Raw genomic sequence first — 23387 nt, forward strand, 5'->3', positions numbered from 1 at the left:
AATTAGATCCATTACAAAACAATATACTTCACTAGAGTCCACAAACAATAATTCCTTTTCAGTATTGTGTCAAATTCTGGACCATGCATTTTTGGAAGAATGTTAAGGCATTCGAGACGGTGCGGTAAAGTTTCAAGAGACTGGTTCTAGGATTGAGGAGTCTCAGTTACATGGCCAGATTAGAGACACTCCATTGCTTCTCTTGGAGCAAGTTAACAGTAGACTTGATAGAGGGATGAAAATCATAAGGAATCTGGAGACAGTAAATGGGTAGAAACCTTTCTTCTCAGAGAGGGTGCACAGCAGATTTACCAGGATGCTGATTGGGCTGGAAGTTCTGAGATATGAGATAAGATTGAATATATTGGGATTGTTTTCCTTGGTGCAGTGAAATTTGAGAACGGAGCTGACAGAGGTTTATAAGCTTATGAAACATACAGACAGGGTGGCTAGGAAGGCACTTTTCCTATTTGTATAGGGGTCAATACATATAAGTTAAGAGGTAGAAGGCTAAGAAGAGAGTTGTTTTTTTTCCAACCAGGGGATGGTGAGAACCTGGAATTCACTGTCTGAAAGAGTGATCAAGCCAAAAGCTCTCAACATTTAAGCATTATTTAGATATTCATTTGTGTAGCCATAATCCTAGGGCTATGGGTCAAGAGCTGGAAAATGGATTTTGTGTAGTCAAATGTTTGTTGACTGGTTGGTCACAGTGGGCTAAATGGCATCCTTTATTGCTGTGTATATCAGAGAGTCTATGAGTCATCTGAAGGATTGGAAATAGAAGGCACCAATGTAAAATAGTTGGCCAAAAAAGCAACAGGACATGAGGAAGAACGTTTTCACACAATAAATGGTTAGGATCTGGAATAAAATGTCGGACAGTGCGGTGGAGGTATATCCATTTGTGATTTTCAAAAGAGAATTGGACAATTACCTGAACAGAAAAAGAAATACAGGGCTATTAGGAATAAATGGAAGAGTGGAGCCAGGTAAAATGCTTTTGTGATACAGATGACAGCTGACTCAGACACAACAGACCAAATGGCCTCTTTTAGTGCCTTCATTAATATTTGAATCGAGCATCCCACATGATAGAAGTTCACTGCATCTGCATACTTTTTTCTGCAATGGTATTACACATTACCAGAATTGAATGAAAACAATCAACAGGAGAGGGGAATAATAGTAGTGTTAAAGAAGATAGTGAGAAAAGAGGAAAAATCCAACATGCTATTAAAAATATCCACCTGCTTTTTTGTGGATTATCTGAATTCTGTTGTCTCTAGATGCTACTTGAAATAGTTTTTGGCACTTCCTACTCCATTCCGAGCAGAAAATGCTGACAGCATCAAAGTACTCATAAATGAGCAATTTAATAGAGTCCATAATGCTAGTCTACTTGGGAAGGGAAAAAAAAAACACTCTGCTATTATTAGAGTCATAGAATCATGGATATGTACAGCATGGAAACAGACCCTTCGGTCCAACCCGTCCATGCTGACCCGATATCCCAAGCAATCTAGTCCCATCTGCTAGCACCAGGCCCATATCCCTCCAAACCCTTCCTATTCATATACCCATCCAAATGGCTCTTAAATGTTGCAATTGGACCAGCCTCCACCACATCCTCTGGCAGCTCATTCCATACACGTACCACCCTCAGAGTGAAAAGGTTGCCCCTTAGGTCTCTTTTAAATCTTTCCTCTCTCACCCTAAACCTATGCCCTCTAGTTCTGGACTCCCCGACCCCAGGGAAAAGACTTTGTCTATTTATCCTATCCACGCTCCTCATAATTTTGTAAACCTCTATAAGGTCTAAACGCCTTCTTCACTATCCTATCTACCTGCGACTCCACTTTCAAGGAACTATGAACCTGCACTCCAAGGTCTCTTTGTTCAGCATCACTCCCTAGGATCTTACCATTAAGTGTATAAGTCCTGCTAAGATTTGCTTTCCCAAAATGCAGCACCTCGCATTTATCTGAATTAAACTCCACTTCTCAACCCATTGGCCCATCTGCTCCAGATCCTGTTGTAATCTGCGGTAACCCTCTTCACTGTCCACTACACCTCCAATTTTGGTGTCATCTGTAAACTTACTAACTGTAACTTTTATACTCACATCCAAATCATTTATGTAAATGACAAAAAGTAGAGGGCCCAGCACCGATCCTTGTGGCATTCCACTGGTCACAGGCCTCCAGTCTGAAAAACAAACCTCCACCAACACCTCTGTCTTCTACCTATGAGCCAATTCTGTATCCAAATGGCTAGTTCTCCCTGTATTCCATGAGATCTAACGTTGCTAATTAGTCTCCCATGGGGAACCTGTTACTTTTAGGGAGAGAGTGAAGTTTCCATGCAACACTGGAGCAGAGTAAATATACTGAGATATAAATCCTACAGAGATATCTTGAGTTCCTGCTGTAACTTTAGTAGAAGTCCATCAGAAACATGGATAAACAGTGAAACCAATTATGCAGTGTTTCCTGAGATTTTTCACTCGAGTTATTTAGGTGATTAAAAGTAACCCTGAACATGTATCTATCCATGATAAAACTTCAATTCATCCTTGATCAATGTGTCTTCAACTGAAAAAAAAAATTTAAAAGTTCTTTTCCACAGAACCAAATATCCTTCTTCATTATGAGCACAAATCAAAATATCAGACCAGCCACTCAATAGATATTCAAAACTTTAGGGTTCTAAAATGAATATAGTTCCATTGTTGACTGTAAAAGTTATTTACATGGTAAAAGCTTTAACTAATGTTATTTTGGGATGCTTACATAATGACTTCTCAACTGGCAAATGCCTGTCCAGTTTCACAACTTTGTTTTTAATGAATGTAGTTTTGAACAGTCTAAAATGTTGACAGATGATAACAAACTGAACCCTTGGATTGTATTGAAGTATCAGCATGCTACCTTAAAAGTATAGAAGGTCATGAGAAAGGTATGAAAGAATATGTTGATAGGATTGGAAGAAGAGACTAACAGGAGGTTTGTGTTAAACACAAACACTAGCAATTCCTTTCAGGAATTCTGTGATATAAAGGTACTGCCAGGAATTATGAAGGAGCCAATAACTTCAATTCAGCTTTTGGATCTAATAGAAGATGACTCACTAGTATTGGACATGATGTAAACTAGCTGTAAACCAATAAGTGTTTTTTTACATCAATGGCTCAGTTTTGATTCTAGCCAAAAAACACGAGTTCAATTATTTAAACTAAAGCTCAAATTTGTGAAGGTCTGTCACACTAATCCAAACCAATTTAGTTTCATTTTATGTGGAAAATAACTCTCAGTAAAAACGGTGTAGATGCACCATGCCATTTCCCTGTAGATGAAATATCAACAATTATAATTTATCTGGTGCCTTCAATGTCATAAATCGATCTGCAGCAATTCACAATGGCATTATAAAATAGAACATGTTATGAAGTCATATTAGGAGACGTTAAGGCCAATGACCAAAACCTTAGTTAAAGAGGTTAGTTTTAAGAAGAATTTTAAGCAAGAAAAATGGGGGAGACTGGTGGAGAGAATACAAGAGGGAACTCCAAAGTTTAGGGGTTCTGGCAACTTGGCAAAGCAAACAATAATAAAGAAATAAAAAATTTGGGATGCTCAAGAGCTTCAAATGAGAGGAGCACAGATGTTTTTGAGGTTACTGTGGCTGAAGCAGATCACAGAGATAGGGAGGACCAAGATCATGGCAGGTTTTGAAAACAAATATAATGCTTTTGAAAAGTGAGCATAGCTTATCTGGGAGCCGACGAATGTTAGCAGTGACAAGGATGATGAAGCAATTTAGACTATGGGCAGCAGACCTTTGGATGACCTTGAATAAACAGAGGCTAGAATGCGTGAAACTGCTCAGGAGTTTATGAAAATAGTTAAAGCCAAATGTAAAAAAATGAGTCAAGTTTCAGGAGCATTTCAGTTGTGGCAAACTTGGGTGATGTTATGGAGGTGGAAACAAATGCTCTTGGTGATGCTGTGTTTATGTGGCTGAAAATTCATCTCAGGATCAAATATGGCACCAAGATTATAAACAGTCTGAGTCAGCGTTAGGAGATAAATAGAATTGCCAGGAAGATTAGGGTGTAGACAAAGATAACGGCTTCAATTGTTTCAATATTTATTTGGAGGAAATTGCTGTTCACTCAGTATTGAATGTCAAACAGTCTGATCATTTAAAGACTGCAGAGGGGTCAAGAGAAGTGGTGGGGAGGCAGAACTGGGCACTGTCATTGCACATGTGGAAACTGATGTCGTGTTTTTTGATAATGTCATAGAATAGCAGCATGCAGATGAGAAACAGGAGCAGGAGGGGAGGCAGAAAAGGTCTTTATGGCACACAAAATATACGTGTGGGACTGGGAACAGAAGACTTTGTAGTTGTTCTCTGGCTACAATGGGATAGATAAAAAAAGAACCAGACAATTGCAGACCCACCCAACTACAGCCTTGTGGAGAGGTGTTGGAGGAGCATCCTCCTTTGCTTTTATTTTGTTGGAGGAGAATGGTGAAAGCAATTTGTCAAAAACTGCAAAAGAAGGAGAAAGATTACCTTACTTAGTCATTGTCACCTAGAATGTCATTTGTGACTCTGGGAATTGCTGTTTTGGCAGGGTGGAAATCTTATTTGAGGGATTCACATCTGAAGTTCTAACAAAGGAAGGAATTGTGTTTTGTGCCTCAGACTTGCAGAGGTGGCATTCACCAGTTTGTGTGTGAACTTGAACTTTTACTCAGTTTGCAGATTCATGCTTCAGTGCTTTGTTGGATTTGCTTGAGCCACATGCACCAGGTTGACTGACAGTGCACTGTACGTAGTCAACAGAAATATATAATAAACATTGAACAATTCAAAACAACAGGAGGCAGAGACTTAGGAGGTGACAACATGTTCAAGGGCTTTAAAGAGGAACTGAAGGTTGGAGATGAGACAATAGTTTGCAAAGACATATGGACTGAAGGTCGGGTTTTGGTAACAGCAGATTTAAACAAGAAAGTGGACAGTAGCTGACAAGAGAGATTTGTTAACATTATCAACTCAAACCTACGATGCAAGAAGAGAAGGTCGATGATCAGTAATTCAGTGGTAACAAAAGGGCAGGACAACAGGAGGCGGACCTTATGGATAAAATCAGCATAAAGTTTAAGAGGGAGGAAGCTCAGAGAGAGAAACTAGACAACCAGAGAAATTAGCCTAAAATACTGAGATCACAATCTTATATTGTAAATACTTGCTCTCATTGACATGGAACATATTGATGTATTTTTACATATTTTCCTAATGAATTAGAGAATCAAAGCAGGGATGCTATTATACACCATCTGGAGCAGGTAATACCTGAGCCTAGCTCTCCCAGCTCAGAGGTAGGGGCACTACTGTTGTGCCACAAGAGGCTTTGGTGGATTTTAACATTGAGATTTTGGTCAGCAAGAAGCAGATCTGTAATCTAGTAGAGCTGTATTATATGTTAATCATATTTACCATTGAAAAGAAATCAAAAGATATGGCATTATTAAAGAAAACCAAATCCCCAGGTTTAGATTTTGGCTTATCAAACAATTAATTCTTGCTCTTTTGGTTTGTAACTGCCAGACTTTTAATTATGTTATTGTTTTGAATAACACCAACTTCCTATTATGGACAGTATCTATTATTTCCCATATAAACTCCAAAATCCTATGTAACAGAATGTATTCAAGCCTATAAAGTGGAACTCAAACCTGTCGACTTCAGGTCAGGTCAGACAATACAGCTTTTCAATAGTAAAATATTTTACACTAGAAATCTGAACTTAAAACAGAATATCCCCAATTCTTGAGTGACAGGATAAGATGAGAATGAAATGATTTTTATCATTAAGAATAAAACTGATTTTCTGCTTAAGGTTTAAACAGCTAGATGATAATTTCACCAATAAGTACCTTGTTTCCATGCATTGTATCTCATTATTAGTCAATATTGCCTCATTTCTATGCAGTTCATGATTTTCCCATGCACTGGTGATAAACTAGATGGACCAATTCCCAGCTTGAAAGTCAGAGCAGTTACTTGGCCTCTGCTTCTCAGGATTTTCATCTTAAAGTACATTTTTCGAACATCTCATGGCACACTCCTAGGGCAGTGACCACCACTATCACCACTATCCTTTATCCCTAGAAGTCAACATCAGCAAAAAAAAAACAGCCTCACCACTGGCTTGCATTCTTACTGCTCACTCACCTTGTGGCTACCTGTATGCGCTGGCTTGACTTGTCTTTTACTGCAGAGGGACAGTCAGGCACCTTGACCTGGAGGGTACTGCCACCCATTATCCAATCTCAGTGCAGGAGGTTTGCCACTGTCGGTCAGACACTTGGATCAACCAGGGTCCAAGTATGTGGAGGAATTGGGCCACAGTCAATCTTGCAGGTCATGCTCAGTCAAAGCTGTCTTCACATGACTGACCAGGGTGGAGTGCACATCGCTGGAGAAGAGGCAAGGTCAGTCCTGGCGATTTGGTTAGTAACTGTAAAGGAGGTTATCAGGGGACAGTTTATAAAGTGTAACAAAAAGTGGGAAACTCAATACTGGGGACAGGATGCATCGTATTGTGACGCAGAAGGAATAATCAAAGGAAGGGGTTAACTCCAAATATAAAGGTGGAATCTGATATATCACAAGAGAGAATGAGGTACTATTGCAAACAGCAGATATTAAGTATGGGCAATGTAATCAAACCGAGAGGGGAAATTGAGGATATGACTATGAAGTGAAAAGGTTGGATCAGAATCTGGGGAGCGCAAGAACGATGGGGTTTATTGGGACTGCAACAAAATGGATTCACTAAAGGTGAGAGGGGGAGGAATCTTGATTATCAGTCCGAACTTACTCAGAGAAGTGCTACCAGGATGGTGTGCCATCTTTGCAGAACTTCAAATATACAATAAGGAAGTAAAACAACTATCAACACATTCACAATGGGGTAGACTAAGTTTCTTTGTTTGTTTCTCTGTGGGGACAAGGTGTACTGTGAGGTTGAGTTCAGATGGTTGTCGAGCATTGGTCATCACCCAAATCTGAATGAGGGTTCTTGCTTTGCTAAGTACACCAATAGAATGAACCTTTGTCTCCAGAGAAATGTGAATTTATGAATGATCACATCACACATACAAGGTTGCAAAAAGTGTGAGACCCACGTGGAGGCAAGATGCTATTACAAGACATTCACAATACTGTGAATATCACTGAAGACAAAGATAAAGTGCTAAGTCTTGGCTGCAGTGGTGAATGTAACGATTGAAGGATGCCTTAAATCAGCTGGTAACCAATATACTGCTCAGAGATGAGCAAGATTTCATCAACATATCTGTTACCCTCTCTGGAATGTCTGAAGAGGCTGCCTAACTCTGACATGGTAGCCATGTAAGCAGGTCCTGCAGCTAAAATGACAGTTGATCAGATATGTGATGATTGAAAGTGCATTTATATTTACAGATGTGAAAATGTATTCACAATGGTGTCTCATCATGCCATCCATATGCCCTCAGAGTACTTTTTTTCCTTTGCTCTTGTATTTAGTCTTGGTGATGTTCTGGAGTCCACAGCTGGGGTGGAGTTGGCCTGCTGTAGTGGACCCTGTTGACTGGAAGATTTAAGCAGACAAATTCAGTGGCAATTTTGGCTGGAGGGCCCAGACAATCTGAGAACATCTGCCCAATTGCAGGCTCACCCTCCTCGGCTATAACTTCTCCAAGGTTGGAGATCGCAGGTAGGGTGGAGGTGAAGGCGTCTGGAGTGTTCTCAGAAGAAATTATTGGAGGGTTTGTGTATGTTCCATCTCTGTCTTAGTGCCTACTGGCACGACCATGTCTCCTTGACAGGAAGTGAAATCGAGAGTGATGTTAAGGTTTCTCATCCTCCTCTCACCTTGCCAATAACATTGAACAACACTGGTTGAAGCAATGGAGTACAAGTTGAATGCATTTCCAATGGCTACTGAACATTCCGTTGGATCTGGCCTTCTATACAAGCAACAAACTGACCATGCAAACTGCCAGATGTATACATGCTGGAGCTAGCATTGTACTAGTAACACTGATGTACTACTGCAACTTTGATCGAGTTTACTGTCTCTGATTGCTGCTCCTGTGACTGTGCACTTGCACAGTGATTAATAGCTGATACCATGGGGTCATCAACTGCTCAGAACAAAGCAGGTGCTTGGTCTGAGTGCCAGTAAGCTGGAGCATCTCTTTCTCAATCAGCTTTGGAAATATGCATTGATGTAATCTAGAAGGAGAACTCAATAAGGTGAAAGTACTTCAGGTGGAGGAAAGTGTAAGAGTTAGCCTTACCAGTGCATGCTCTTAGGAACCAGAGACTTCTGCCTCAGAAATTGAAGAGAAGCTGATAGACTGGCCTCTTTAGAATGGTAGCTGTAAGATTGCTGCTGGTGTCTCCAAGAAAAAAATCATCAGTTGTGCAATAACTGATTGAAGTTTGAGCATCTTAAGAACGGTTAACAATGGTGATAATGGGAGAACAGTGTGGCACAGCATAATGAAACTTAGTTGGTTGCCTGGACATGGAGGTCTCAGTACTTCTATGAGTGGTCTTGGGCCTCTCTTGCCATCTTCCCCACATTGTGAGTGTGGGCAGGAAGGGTTAGTACTTTAGAAGGATGAGGTAATAAATGTTGAATGCATGCAATGATGAGAGTAATAGACCATAGGCTTGGTGATGTTACTGTGCAGTGGCATTGGCAGTGTTAACGTGACTGTGAGGAAGCAGACAGAGGTTGATGCCACTTACCTTTTTGCGGAATGCCAAGGATGATTAACTTTCTTGTGACACTTCTGTGCATTTCTCTTGATCTATAAAATAGCACTGACTTGGGCCACTAACTTGGTCCAGGCTGGCTGTGTCTGATGCAATTGCCTACTTTGATGGTCCACAGGAAAGAGTGCCCCCCCCAATCCTCCCCCCTGTCCACTAACATCTCTCTTTAATTGAAGCAAGGTGCTAATTTCAGCATTTGAAGTGGTTTGCAGCTGCAGTTTAAATATGGTGCCTCCAAATGAATAAACAAGATTCTGGAAGTAGTAAAGCACTTCTGCCTCTGCTGTTGCATGTTTGAATGAGAAGAGCACAATGGAGCCTGAATGCATAATTAATAAAGTGAGCACTGGAAGATTACATGAGAAGCTTTGCAATGGACCATAGAGGACACCCTCATGTAACTCCCTGAAAAATAACCCAGACCTAAAAAAAAGTGAAAATTCAGCTCAATCTTCAGTTGAGCATCTGCTAACTTTTCATCTCCTTATGAAAAACATTTTTCTAACTTTAAATATTTTGTTTCCAATTTATCCTGTGTCTTTACATGTTCAGGTGTGAAAGCATGAAGGCTTTCAATAAATTTTACTCTTCATAAGAGAACTGATGCCTTGTTCCAAGGTTTGTACTGCCATGGCTGGTTTTACGACATGTCAAATAATTCTGTTCAAAAATCCTAATAATAATTCAACTTCTAACCCATTCCTGAATGACTAATAACATTCACAATGATAATATCAAGGATCCTACACCCTTATGCTTAAACAAAGCTTAAACCGCCCCATAAACAGATGCAATCCCTAGGAATTGAAACCATTTTACAAAATCTTGACAAATGCACAGAGAAAACCATTTTCCTTTATATACTTTTCTATAATTTCTCAGTTATCACGCCTTGCTGAAGTTCACAGGTAGCACAAATAGATTTAAATTACTGAGTTATAAAAATATTGAAACTTACAGTTTAAAACATAGGCAAAAAATGTTATAATAAATGTGGAAAGGAGTCGGATAGATCCTGCTATCCTGATAAGAATAAAGACCTGTATTTTCATTGGATGTTAATAATCAGAAATGAGTGATGCTACTGTTGGTGATGGAATAATTTTATTCAATCACTCACTATGACTGTATTAAAATATTGATGCAGTTAATGTTGATTCAATTAGTAATTTCGTACATTTACAGTCAAAATGAACAGATCAGAAAGTTCTCAAGTTCAATCAATAGTTTGTAGTTATTAGTTGTTAGATGATCTCAGCTGAATGGCATTAAGGAACATCGGTAGTATATTTAGGTGTTATAGCAACTGCCTCAAGAAAAGGATGAGAAGTCAGCCAAATTTCCTATTTGTGATACAACGAATAGTCCATTTGGAAGTGCATATTTGAGAAGAATGACCAAGACAGCAATTGCCTCTCATATGATACCCCTGTGGTAAAATCATCATCATTGGCAGTCCCTCATAGACAAGAGTGATTCTCTTCCACTCTTGGGGTGAGTCCAAACGTGGCTGTACCGTCTTTTGCAGTTACCGTGGGCTCTGTTATACTTGGGACAGAAGGTGGTTGCAGGAAAGGGTGGGTGAGAAGTTGGTGTGGCAGCATGCTCCTTTCACTGTTTTCACCTGGCTTTTGTATTTTTTCCCCCCAAAAGTAGTCTCAAGGTGCTGTTCCTCCAGTTTGATGGTCTTAGGCCAATGATTCTCAGAATTCTGTGGGAATAGTGAGGCATTGAGAGTATCACAAGTGTTTCCTCTGTCAATGTGTGGCTCACTTGCCATTTCAAAGCGGGGAGTAGAGCATCAGTTTGGGGAATCTTGTGTCGGTCATGCGGACGACATGCCCAGCCAGTCATAGCCGATCAAGGGTAGTCAGTACCTCGATGCTGGGGATGTTGGCCTGGTTGAAGATGATGGCGTTGGTGCATCCTTCTTCCCAGCCAATTTGCAGGATCTTGTGGTGATACTGCTCCAGCACCTTGTGTGGTAAAATAGCCCACTGGCACTCACAGTCTAGTTTCAAATATGAAGCATAAGTTCAAAGGGGAGATACCACAGTACAGGAGTTAAGTGTCATACGTATTCTGTTAAGAATCAGTGTTTTTAGAAGAATGGAATCAAATATATCAGAGATTAAAAAACTCAACTTTTATAATTATTTTTAACAAAGGTTTTTGAACCCTTGAGATTGACTGAAATTATACCGCAATTGTTCTCAATATTTTATATTCCACATGTGTATAGTAATTCTGTTACTGGCTGAGTAAATCCACAGGCCTGGACTAATTATCCAATGAGCTTGAGCTGAAATCCCATCTTGGTTACTTAGTAATTTTAAGTCAGCTTTTAAAAAATTAAAGAATTTTTAAAAAGTTGGTATTAGTAGAAATAACAATGAACTGTCAGGTTGTTTTAAAACGTGAAACAGGTTGGTCACCTATTGGAGATTAAAAACTGACATCCTTTCTTAGTTCAGGCTGACTCATTTGACCCAGTGATAGGTTTCTCACCTTGTATTCACGCCATCAACAACACTGCTGTAACGGTGTTTGATTTTAGCTCATCTGCTGCTGAAATCATCATTCAAGTTGTTACTACCTCTACTCTTGACTATTCAAGTCCACTGCTGGTCATTCTCCCACATTCTTCATCTCTAAACTTGAAGTCATTCAAAACTCTACCGTCCCTGTATTCACTCGCAGCAGGTATACTCCCTCATCACTTATGTGCTCACTGACCTACATTAGCTCCAAGTCAAACAATGTCCTGATTTTAAAATTCCCATGTTTGTTTTCAAATCTTTCCATGGCTTAACCCTTCTATATCTTTGCAATCTTCTTCAGCCTCAATCCTCCAGTATTTTCCATGTTTCTTTCAAGATATCTGTTCTTCTCTAATTTTGAACACTTGTGCATCTCAAATACTCTATCATTGATGGTCATACCTTCAGTTGCCCTGGCCACAAGTACGGGAATTCTTTCCTATAACTCTCTGCATCTCAACTTCACTTTCTTCCTTTAAGACCCTCCTTAAACCTCCCTATTTCACTAAGCTTGCAGTCATCTGACATATCCGCTTATATGATTTGGTATTATACTCTGTTTTCTAATGCTGTTGTGAACAGCTTTGAAACATTTACTTACATTAAAGACACTATATAATCCAAATTGTTGTTGATATGTGATTGGAATCCCACAAAACTATGGGTCATGTTTAACTGATGTCTGATGTCACTGAAAAACCACTCCGTTGCAACAATGGTCTCGAGTGCCAATACATCATGTTTTAGGCCAACTAAGGAAGGGTAACATGTACCTGCTTTGTCAGTGAAGTTCACATCTTAATAATGCATTTAAAACAAAACTATTTTTCACCTGGAGGGCCAGGAATATCCTGTCAAAGAAGTGTAAATGCTTTTCTAAACAAAGAAGAGCATTCTCAGAATCCAGGCAATACAACAGATCCACCACTGAAAAATTACTGTCTTCGTGTTTAACATCTTCATACACACCAGGGATCAAACACCCCTTGAAGAATGTTAACCATATTTGACACTAGCTAAATTCATGCTGTGAAATAGATCTTTAAATATGACAACTTAATATGAGCAATGATAGAATAATTAAATGGACTCTGCAATATTATTGATCAATAACAGTGCTAAACAGCCCATTTGTCCATTAAAACTAAAATAAGCTATTTCATTTTTGTTCACTTTCTCCGACCAGTGAAGAATCTAGTCCTCAAATAAGAAAGTAATGGTATAGATATTGAGACAAGTAGTTACAGAATTCTTCTCATAAACAAACCAACATTTTTGCTTTTTAAATTAAAAATTAAGATAAGCAATGTTATTCAATGGCTCTGTTCGTCCATTAGTATTGCCCTGTCATACAAAAGGTGGAGGAGGAAAATTGACCTAGATATGGATTTTGCTCAAATAAGTCCTTGAAAAGGCAGGACATGTCTTTGACCTTATTTCCTAAACAGCTAACACTCCCCACTATCCACCAAGAAAAATTCTATAATGATGGCAATTTTCAGCGCATAACTACATTCAATTATGAATAGTTTAAAAAATCTGATACTTTTTCCTCCAACTATGAAGCTAGAAGCATTGAGGTACAGTCAAAACCTTATAAAGTACATGCTGCTGGATAGAATGTCAGCTTCATAAAAGGAAAATTATGAAGTGCTAACCAACCAAATAATCCTTGGTCAAAGCTTTTTCAAAAGACATAGCGTTTATATTTCACACCATGAATACAATAGTATGAAATAAAATCCTAGATGCAGTACATTCTTACAACACTGAAGAATGAAAGCCTATGAGGGAAGATGTTTCTTTTTCTGAGCTCTGGTTACAGCATTCACAGATATATTTGTGCAAAAAATATTGTAAGATACTCGGTTTTCCAAATCCTGGCTTCCAGATTACAACAGTTAGACTAAACTCGGTGATTATAAGCATGCAAGCCTAATATATAGCTACCCTAAATAAAACCTCGGACTGCATACTCACGCTGAAGTGTTGAATCATTGTCCATTAGTGTTCAGGTTGTGAGAAACACTGATTCAGCAATAGGCAGTTTTATTGCACTTCCAATAAGCCTGTAGATAGCTGGAGTCTCTCCATTTCTCGGACATCTGCTTGGCGCTGAAACAGGTACAGACTTCTGTGCAAGGTACATACAGCTTTCAGCTGAACTAAGCCATGTGCTTGACAAAACTGATAGCATCGGTATGCCCCAATTTTGAAAAAGAAAAAGCAGAAAGAATTGCAGCAAAATGAATCAGTGGCACGACACACATATAGCCCACCTCCCCCACCCCCACACACCAAACGTCACTGTTATGAAGAGCTTTAACGTTCTTTCTGCAGTTGCCTTAATGATTCATTATGTAAGGGTCTCTCGACACCTGCTGCCTCTGCATGGCAACGCAGTGTTTTTGTCTCATCTTCAGTAAATTAAAATACTTCATGACTGCATGCCTTTTATAATCTATATAGGAGATAATAAATGAATGAAAAACACAGTGTTTCTTGTCCAGCTACCAACTAAACAAAATGATCTCACAAAATATGAAGTAAATCGACTAACATATAAAGTATGTGTAAGTATATCTTTGCCTGCATACCAATATATATTAACAGCAGAACTGACCTACTATGGAAAGATAAATGAACAAAAATATACATTTCATGTGACTAGGAAGGAAAAATCCACTTTGTTAAAGGTAAAGTGAGATAATGACATATGTTAATTATTGACACAAAGTGAGACTTGCCAGAAACTGACACAAAAAATCAATGCGCAAGAATTCTAAACTAGGTTAATTGTATTTCTATTCCTCCCACAGATCCAGGAAGTTGGTACACTCCACTAAGCCATGCAGTTATGATGCATTTTTGGAAAAGATTTCAGTCTCAGATTTACTCAAGTGAGGTTTCTGTGATTTAATCAACAAATATATTGAACCATTCAGTAAATACATAACTCTAACAGACAAAAAAATATTTTTAACATTGTGCAATGGGATAAGCTGCAATGAGATTGTACAGTTTAAACTTTCTGCTTATAATTAAATATTTACCCAACATGAATTTAATGTATCTGTTACAGCCAGTTATAAGCTGATAATATTTTATGGTTGCTACTTCAAAAAATAGTTATTACTTGACACTTCCAAAGAGTCTCAGTGGATAAATTATTTTGTACTAAAGCCCTGTGCTCAAATCATTGGTTAGCTGATTTCATTCTTACAATGCTTCTAATAGTCTCAGAAATGTGGGTGAAGTCAATGTTCAACCAGAATTTCAATCTCAACTGGCGCACGACGACTCCCAGGGAAAAAATGGGCAGAAAGACTTTAAACTTGGCTGGGATTTTGGCCTTAGCTTCATATGTGACATGCGTCAATTATACTGGGTTTTTTTAGCCTCTCCAACCACAAGGTTAGACTATTTAGTAGACCTGTATCACCACTGAAAATGGGACCACGAGGATCTCCTATTTTCAACTATGAACCTGGACCTAATTGATGAGTCAATCTCCCTGTGGAATCTTTGCCAACGAGAGTGAGTCTGACATTACTAGATGGGAAAATAAAGCAATACTGCAGCTTGTAGGACAGTTCCCAAAGAGGGTGGGGCAAAACTTTTGTGCCACATTTATTGTTAAATTCTCTGAACAGAGCCTTTTTAATTTACATTAGTGCAGAAAAGAAGGTAAAGCAACCATTGAGAGTAGGCCTTCTTTGTTCAACATTCAGCATCACTACTGTATTCTTAATAACATTGTGGCCAGTCTCAGTTGGAATCATTAGTAAATAAACATAGTTGATTGATTAATTGCAACACAAAGACCAGGATCACGACTAACAGGAAAATATGCCCTCCCCGTTATATTCCTTCTTCCATTACCTATCTACCCAACTTCAAATTGTAAAGCAACAACAGTCTGCATTTATACAGCCCCTTTAATGCAGTGACACATTTAGTGGCATGACACATCAGATCATTATCAAACAAAAACTGAAACTGAGCCAAATTCAAAGTTTGTATCTAAATGCTTAGTCAAAGAGGGAAGTTTTCCACAGACTGTTACAGGAACGAAGTGTGAAGACAGGATTTGGGAAGAAATCCCAGATGACTGAAGAAAAAGGAGCCAGAATGGGATTTTTAAAAAATGGAGCATGTGCAAAAGGTCAGGGTTAGAGAGGCACAAAGTTCTTTTAAGGCTGTAGAGTTGTAGGGGCTCACAAAGATGGGAAGGCACAAGGCTATGAAGCACTTAGATAACAAGAGTCAGAATTGCAAATTCAACCCATAGTTGAACTTGGAATTAATGTAATCCTGCAAGTCCAGGGCTGAGCCGAGAATGTGGCGCTGGAAAAGCATAGCAGGTCTGGCAGCATCCTAGGAGTGGGAGAATCAATATTTTGGACAACAGCCCTTCATCAGGATGGGCCTTTTCTCATGAAGGCCTCTTGTCCAAAATGTTGATTCTCCTGCTCCTCTGATGCTGCCTGACCTGTTGTGCGTTTCCAGTGCCACATTCTCGGCTCTGGTCTCCAGCATCTGCAGTCCTCACTTTCTCCAAGTTCAGGGCTGAGGAATAAATGAGGCCTCGTGTAATTTAAAATCTGGTGTCATCTAAAACAATATTCATGAGGATACTTCATCTTCTTGAAATATGTCAGGGGAGCCTGGAAAATCTGGAAAGCAATGGAACAGGAGAACAATTTTCAAATATAAAGGATTCCATTCAGTTAAATGTTTAAGCAGTCTCTAAGTAGAATTCTTGAAATTACCAAGAATAAAACAAGTATCTAACATTTCATAGACTAATGTGCAAAGGTCACTGACCGAAATTAGAAAATGGGTGTCATAATTGAAGTAACAAACAAGTGACATGGCATGAGACAAACACCAGATGAAAAGAGTTAGCTATGGAATTCCAAATCCGCAAGGGCCCTTTTGCAGCACAAGCAACTGAATTACTTCAGTAAAGTAACAAAGGTAATGACATGGCAAATGCCAATCACTAAACTGAGACAATGCATTTCATTTTAGAGTGCCTATGTCCTTTGAGAGTACCCTATGGTTTCATGTTCCTTGTTTTAAAGGAAAAGTACTTCATTAAGTAACCACAGTTATGCTGTGCTCCATATACAGTCTCACCACAGCTTTATACAATTGTAGTATAACTTCTTTCAGTTTTTAGCCTATACTCCTTAAGATAAATATTAACAATCCGTTAACTTGTTTAGTTTTTTCTTTGTGCCAGTCCACTAGCTTTTAGCACTATGACATTTCCTAGCCATTTAGAATATACACTGATGTACTTCCTCAGCTCCAAATAAGATGGCCTGACACTTCCTCACATTGAACTCGATTTCCCACAATTGTGCCCACTTATTTAATCTATTGTCCCTTTTACAACTTCCTTCTCCTTTCTGTACTACATGCTGCAACACCCATTTTTGTATAATTACAAACTTAGATATATAGATTCCCATTCCTTCATTAAAGTTATTAGTAAATATAATGAACAGCTAAGATCCCTTCACCAACCTTTGGGGGTCACAAGTCTAGTCACATCCTTCCTCTATTCATTAATCCTAAATACTTCTACATCTACATCATTAAGTAACCTGCAATTGTATGCTTCAGTGCTCATTGCAAGGAGTCAACTTGTCCCCAGTTTCTGTCAGGACAGCATTTACTGACAAGAAAGATATCACTGATGGCCGAAAATCACAACTAACAATTCATTTATTTATTTGTGAAGGTGTGCCTTTTACCTGCATAACTGTCATTGCCACCACATTTTCTTCCCATTCTTCATTAATCAGATTGTCAGCATCAACAATAGCATCGTTGGTGTATCTGGCATCCTATCAGATATAAATGTATTTGACGTGGCTCCGAGGCATTTTATTAGTTTGATACTTGGAATTAGCAGATTGTCTCATAAGGATAGGTTAGAGAGACCAGGCTTCTTCCCACTGAAGTTTGGAAAAGTGAAAGATGATTTCATTAAAGTGTATAAGATCCTGAATAGTCTTGACAAGGTGGACATGGAAAGAATGTTTCTTTTTGCAGTTGAGTGCAGAACTAGGGTACACTGTTTTAAAATTAGTTATCATCGTTTTAGGACAGATGAGGGAAATGTTTTCTCTTGAGGGTTGAGAAATTTTGGAACTCTCTGCCTCAGAAGGCAGTGGAAACAGGTTTGTTGAATTTTTATAAGGCAGACGTAGATAGGTTCTTGTTAAGTAAGCAGTTCAGCAATTATCAGGATGGAAATGTCGAATTCAAAACAAACAAATCAGCAACAATCATTTTGGATAGAGAGGCTGACTCAAGGAGTTGAATGGGAGAAAGTGAGCACTGCAGACGCTGGAGATCAGAGTCGAAGAAGCATTGGGTATTGGAACAGTCCATCTTCCGCTGTTACATTGGCACCATTCCCTACCTTTTCCTCCGCAACATTCATGACTGTGTTGGCACCACCTTGTGCTCCCATGAGGGGGTTGATCAGCTCATCGACTTCACTAACATGTTCCACTCTGACCTTAAGTTCACCTGGACCATTTCGGACACCTCCCTCCCCTTCCTGGACCTCTCCATCTCCATTAACAGTGACCGACTTAACATGAACGTCTACTACAAACCCACCAATTCCCACAGCTACCTGGACTACACCTCCTCCCACCCTGCCCTCCTGTAAAAATGCAATCCTTTATTCCCAATTCCTCCACCTTATCTGCTCCCAGGAGGACCAATTCCACCACAGAAACCAATTCCCACAGCTACCTGGACTACACCTCCTCCCACCCTGCCCTCCTGTAAAAATGCAATCCTTTATTCCCAATTCCTCCACCTTATCTGCTCCCAGGGAGGACCAATTCCACCACAGAACATAACAGATGGTCTCCTTCTTCAAAGAATGCAATTTCCCCTCCCACATGATCAATGATGCCCTCCAGCACATTTCATCCACTTCTCGCACCTCCGCTCTTGAACCCCACCCCTCCAACTGCAACAAGGACAGAACCCCCTGGTCTTCACCTTTCACCCCACCAACGTCTGGTTACATCACATTATCCTCCGCCATTTCCGCCACCTACAAACAGAACACACCACCAGGGATATATTCCCCTCCCCGCCCCTACTGGTGTTTTGTAAAGACTATTCCCTCCATGACTCCTTTGTTAGGTCCACAGCCCCCACCAATCCACTCTCCCCTCCCAGCACCTTCCACTGCCACCACAAGAACTGCAAGACCTGAGCCCAGAGATGGAAATGTGTTGCTGGAGAAGCGCAGCAGGTCAGGCAGCATCTAGGGAACAGGAGAATCGACGTTTCGGGCATTAGCCCTTCTTCAGGCATCATGTTTCTTTAGCCACAAATAAGTGCATAATATAATGTGTTCTCAAATTAATCTTTCTTTAAGACCTGAGCCCACACCTACCCCCGTACCTCCATCCAAGGCCCCAAAGAAATCTTCCACATCCATCAGAGATTTACCTGTACTTCCACGCACGTCATCTACTGCATCAGTTGCTTCTAATGTGGTCTCCTCTACATTGGAGACACCTACTTGTGGAATGCTTCAGAGAACATTTCCAGGTCATGCATGAAACATTCCCACTACTCTGTGGCCAAACACTTTAACTCTCCCACTCCGCCAAATACATGCAGGTCCTGGGCCTCCTCCAATGCCAAACCCTTAGCACCTGGCACCAGGAGGAAGAACGCCCAATCTTCCTCCTTGGAGCCCTCCAAACATATGGGATCAATGTGGATTTCACCAATTTCCTCACTTCCCCTCTTCCCACCTTATTCCAGATCCAACCCTCAAACTCAGCACCGCCTTCTAGACCTGTCCTACTTGTTAATCTTCCTTCCCACCTATCCGCTCCAACCTCCTCTAGGACCTATCACCTTCATCCCCAGCTTCATCTATCTATCGCATTCTCAGTTACCTTCCCCAGCCCTACCCCCCTCCCATTTATCTCTCAGCCCCATAGGCCACACCTTCATTCCTGATGATGAGCGTATGCTCGAAACGTCAATTCTCCTGCTCCGCGGATGATGGCTGACTGGCTGTGCTTTTCCAGCACTACACTCTGACTCGAGGAGTTGAATGGTCCACTTCTACTCAAGTTCCACACATTTTTATGTCATCAGCTCTTTTCTGAATGCAAAGTTATGAAGTACATCACATGGCATCATGTTTCTTTAGCCACAAATAAGTGCATAATATAATGTGTTCTCAAATTAATCTTTCTTTAAGCATCCTCATGATTTAATTTATTTTCTCCTTGCCATTAGTGTTCTTCCCTCTATCACTTCCCTTTAGCATTATTGCTCATATAGTAAGGTACCATGTGCCCTGGAAATATCAGAGATTTCCTGCCACACAGTTGGAATCTTGACATTCAACTCTGCTGTTAAAATAGAACTGAGTCACTGGACCAACACTATGTAATAGCACCATGACAGCTCCTAGCATGTCGTGAATTCACATGTAAGAATCAGTGTTTGTCATTGCAGTCGACCTATAATCCAGGGATCAGAAAACTATGTGCTTCAAATAATGAAGAGTATTTATATTTGGGGCATACATTTCAAGGATGTAATCAAAAGGTCCAAGAACCATGGGAAATGTGATAATTTTGATATGTTTGGTAGCCTGTTAGTCACCTATATGGCAGCATGTCCAATTGTATAAATTAGCCAAGAGTGTGAATATAGAACACAGAAAAGTACAGCACAGAACAGGCCCTTTGGCCCACGATGTTGTGCTGAGGATTAATCCTAATGTAAAATAAAATAACTTAACCTACGCATCCCTCAATTCACTGCTATCCATGTGCATGTCCAGCAGTCACTTAAATGTCCCGAATGACTGCTTCTACCACCACCGCTGGCAATGAATTCCATGCATTCACAACTCTCTGCGTAAAGAACCTTCCTCTGACATCCCCTCTATACCTTTCTCCTAATATCTTAAAACTATGACCCCTCGTGACAGTCAATCCTGCCCTAGGGAAAAGTCTCTGGCTATTGACTCTATCCGTGCCTCTCATTATCTTGTACACCTCGATCAGGTCACCTCTCTTCCTCCTTCTCTCCAGAGAGAAAGTCCAAGCTTAATCAACCTCTCTTCATAAGGCAAGCCGTCCAGTCCAGGCAACATCTCGGTAAACCTTCTTTGCACCCTCTCCAAAGCCTCTGTATCTTTCCTATAGTAGGGCAACCAGAACTGGACACAATATTCCAAGTGTGGTCTCACCAGGGACTTGTAGAGCTGTAGCAAAACCTTGTGGCTCTGTTAATGAAAGCCAAAACACCATCTGCTTTCTTAACAACCCTATCCACTTGATTGGCAATTTTGAGGGATCTATGTACTTGAACACCAAGATCCCTCTGTCCTCCACACTGCCAAGAATCTCGTATTTAATCCTATATTTAGCATTGAAGTTCGACCTTCCAAACTGCATCACTTTGCATTTATTCAGGTTGAACTCTACCTGCCATTTCTCAGCCCAGCTCTGCATCCTGTCTATGTCACGCTGCAGTTTGCAATTGCCCTTGATACTATCGATGGCACCTCCAACTGCAATTTACCTTATAGTGTGTACATGTTGACTAAATGACAAAGGTCACCTGTGGCCCTATACATATTTTATCTTGATGTCTACTAAAAGTCTGCTGATTAAATCATAAATTTCTTCTGAAAGGGTTGCTGACATCTTAAGTAGAAAAATAAATGTAGGGGCTTAAATATAATATTTACATTCATTACATTTCTGAGATTAGTTTCGTAATGTTCATTTTCAAACTAAAACATTTTACACTACACGTCCAAAATAGTACCAAATTACAAAATCTGGTAATTATTGTAGGTATGGTGCATAGCTGATCAGAGGCACACTGATTTGTTTTGAGGGTACATTGAATTTACTACTTTAAATGGACTTTTTTTTCTTTTAGTAGATTCCGAAAGTATAAGGAAAGTTGATATCTTTGACACAAAAGTTTAGAATTTGATTTTAACAAACTGACACACTAACTTGTCTATTCTTCTTTTACATTCTAATCAATTGCCACATATTCCAAACATTTTCTATCTACAAACCTTCAAAGGATAGAAATTTCTGTTGTCTCTAACAATAGAGGAGTAGAGGCACTAATCTATTTAAAATAAATAGATTAGTTTATTTGTTGAAACACTGTTATATGAACATTGAATGTACACTGAGGCAATTATCATTACCACATAAAATTTCCAAGAATTGGAAATTCATTGATTCATTGGTTTACTAACTCACAGCATTGGTTGACTAGGGACAAGTCTCTTGTTCTTTTCTGTTGACCAAGTTGCTCCTTCTGTTTCTAATCTTTCTTTCTTGCGTACCCAACCACTAAAAATTACCACTTATTAACCCTTGCCAACCACTACTCTCTCTGCTGATCAGAGACATCCTGAATTCTAATGGGGTTGTTAGTTTCATGGTCAATCTTGGATTGCCAATTTCTGATTAGATTCTTCAAAAATAATGGTTGTCTTAGTAATATCGCTTCTTACTCTCTGTCATTCTTTGACATGGCAATCATTTTGTAAGATCAACATTTTTGTAACAGCTTCTCTCTTTTAGCCTATGAACTCACACATCTTTACCAAGATCAGATGGTACCAATGAATAACTTATGTGTCTGCTCCTAGAGTCACCTCCTAGTAATTTACAATAATCTTAAATGTCCTAACAGATAGGTTTGAGAAATTTCTGATCGATCAATATTGTTTCACTAAAGAACTATGTGTGAATCCACAGTAACCTGATGGTTAAAACAAATTAACCATCAAACAATGACAGAAGTAATACACAATGGCATATTACATACTTTAAATTACAAACGTAAACATAACAACACAGTATTTGCACAGTGCTAGTTAGCCTCAGACAGACAATTTTCAATCAGCATTTTGTACTATATTTATAAGACCTTATTGCGCTCTTTAAACTCATTCTTCCTGCATCTTGGCTAACATTTTACTTTTAACCATTGTCACCAACATAATTAATTAGCATTATTTGATTTCTATTTGTGAAACTTTGGTACACAATTTAGCAGTTGCATTTGCCAACAGTGTTAGCCATGGGTGGTGAGAATCTCTTATTTTGATGTAGAAGTTCGAAAGGTCAAATTTCATTTCAAGTTGGAATACAAGATCCAAGCTTACTCTCCAGTTCAATGCTGTGGAAGTACTGACTTGTCAGTGGACATCTTTCAGATGTTAAAATGAGGTACTGTTGCCCTCTCAAAAGAATGTCATGTCTCTATTTTGAAAGTGTGTGGAAATTTTCCATGATATTTTCCCTGACCAATACTTTTCCCTTAACCAACACCTAAAAATACATTAAATAACCATTACTGCATTGCTGTCTGTATGACTTTACTGTCTGCACACTAGCTTCTGTCTTTCCTACATTGCAAATATGATTAAACTAGATTATATGGTGCTTTGAGACATCCTGAAATTGTGATAAGTGCTATATAAATGGGTCTTCTTTTAAAACCTATTAAAAGCCCATTTCTTTAAACAAGTTTTTGGTGAATCCTCCTAATCTTTCTTAACTTTCCACCTGTTTTCCTGAGACTTTGGGGTGATTCATATGATAACAGGCACGACCAGAAAAAGAAGTTGCTTTAAGAGCTACTTTTGTACCAAAAAATACAAAGCATTATATGTTACAATCATATATTTAAAACCTAGGTGGACAAAAATGTACTTCCAAAAAAAACTTTTCACAACCAGCAAAACATGCCACCCAAAGTGCTCCATGGCCAATAAAATACTCTTGCAATTTAGCTGATTAGTGCATCTGGCATCTGCATCCAATTTTGGGATTTTTTTATTGATTATTAATCATGTTTCCCTATCATGTTGACTCCTAGGAATTAGGTTCTAACTGGAGTATGTTTGGGCAATTTTGTGCACCACCCCTAAGGAAAGACATCATA

At 39.3% G+C, this 23387-nt stretch overlaps 1 protein-coding gene across 19 annotated transcripts in view; it reads right to left on the bottom strand.

The window, feature by feature from the left end:
- Window positions 1-23387, bottom strand: part of lrrc7 (leucine rich repeat containing 7) — a 607301-nt gene that overhangs the window by 514085 nt on the left and 69829 nt on the right. For 18 of the 19 annotated variants that reach the window (XM_043699364.1, XM_043699344.1, XM_043699362.1 and 15 more), the window contains exon 1: window positions 13368-13646. The exons of the other annotated variant lie outside the window; for it this stretch is intronic. In XM_043699364.1, the coding sequence (XP_043555299.1) occupies window positions 13368-13392 (25 nt within the window). In that variant the 5' untranslated portion in view covers window positions 13393-13646. Of the gene's footprint in view, window positions 1-13367; window positions 13647-23387 lie in introns of those variants that run through there. 19 annotated transcript variants of the gene reach the window in all.

This window comes from Chiloscyllium plagiosum, chromosome 11 (genome assembly GCF_004010195.1).
Source record: "Chiloscyllium plagiosum isolate BGI_BamShark_2017 chromosome 11, ASM401019v2, whole genome shotgun sequence".
NCBI classification, from domain to species: domain Eukaryota; kingdom Metazoa; phylum Chordata; class Chondrichthyes; order Orectolobiformes; family Hemiscylliidae; genus Chiloscyllium; species Chiloscyllium plagiosum.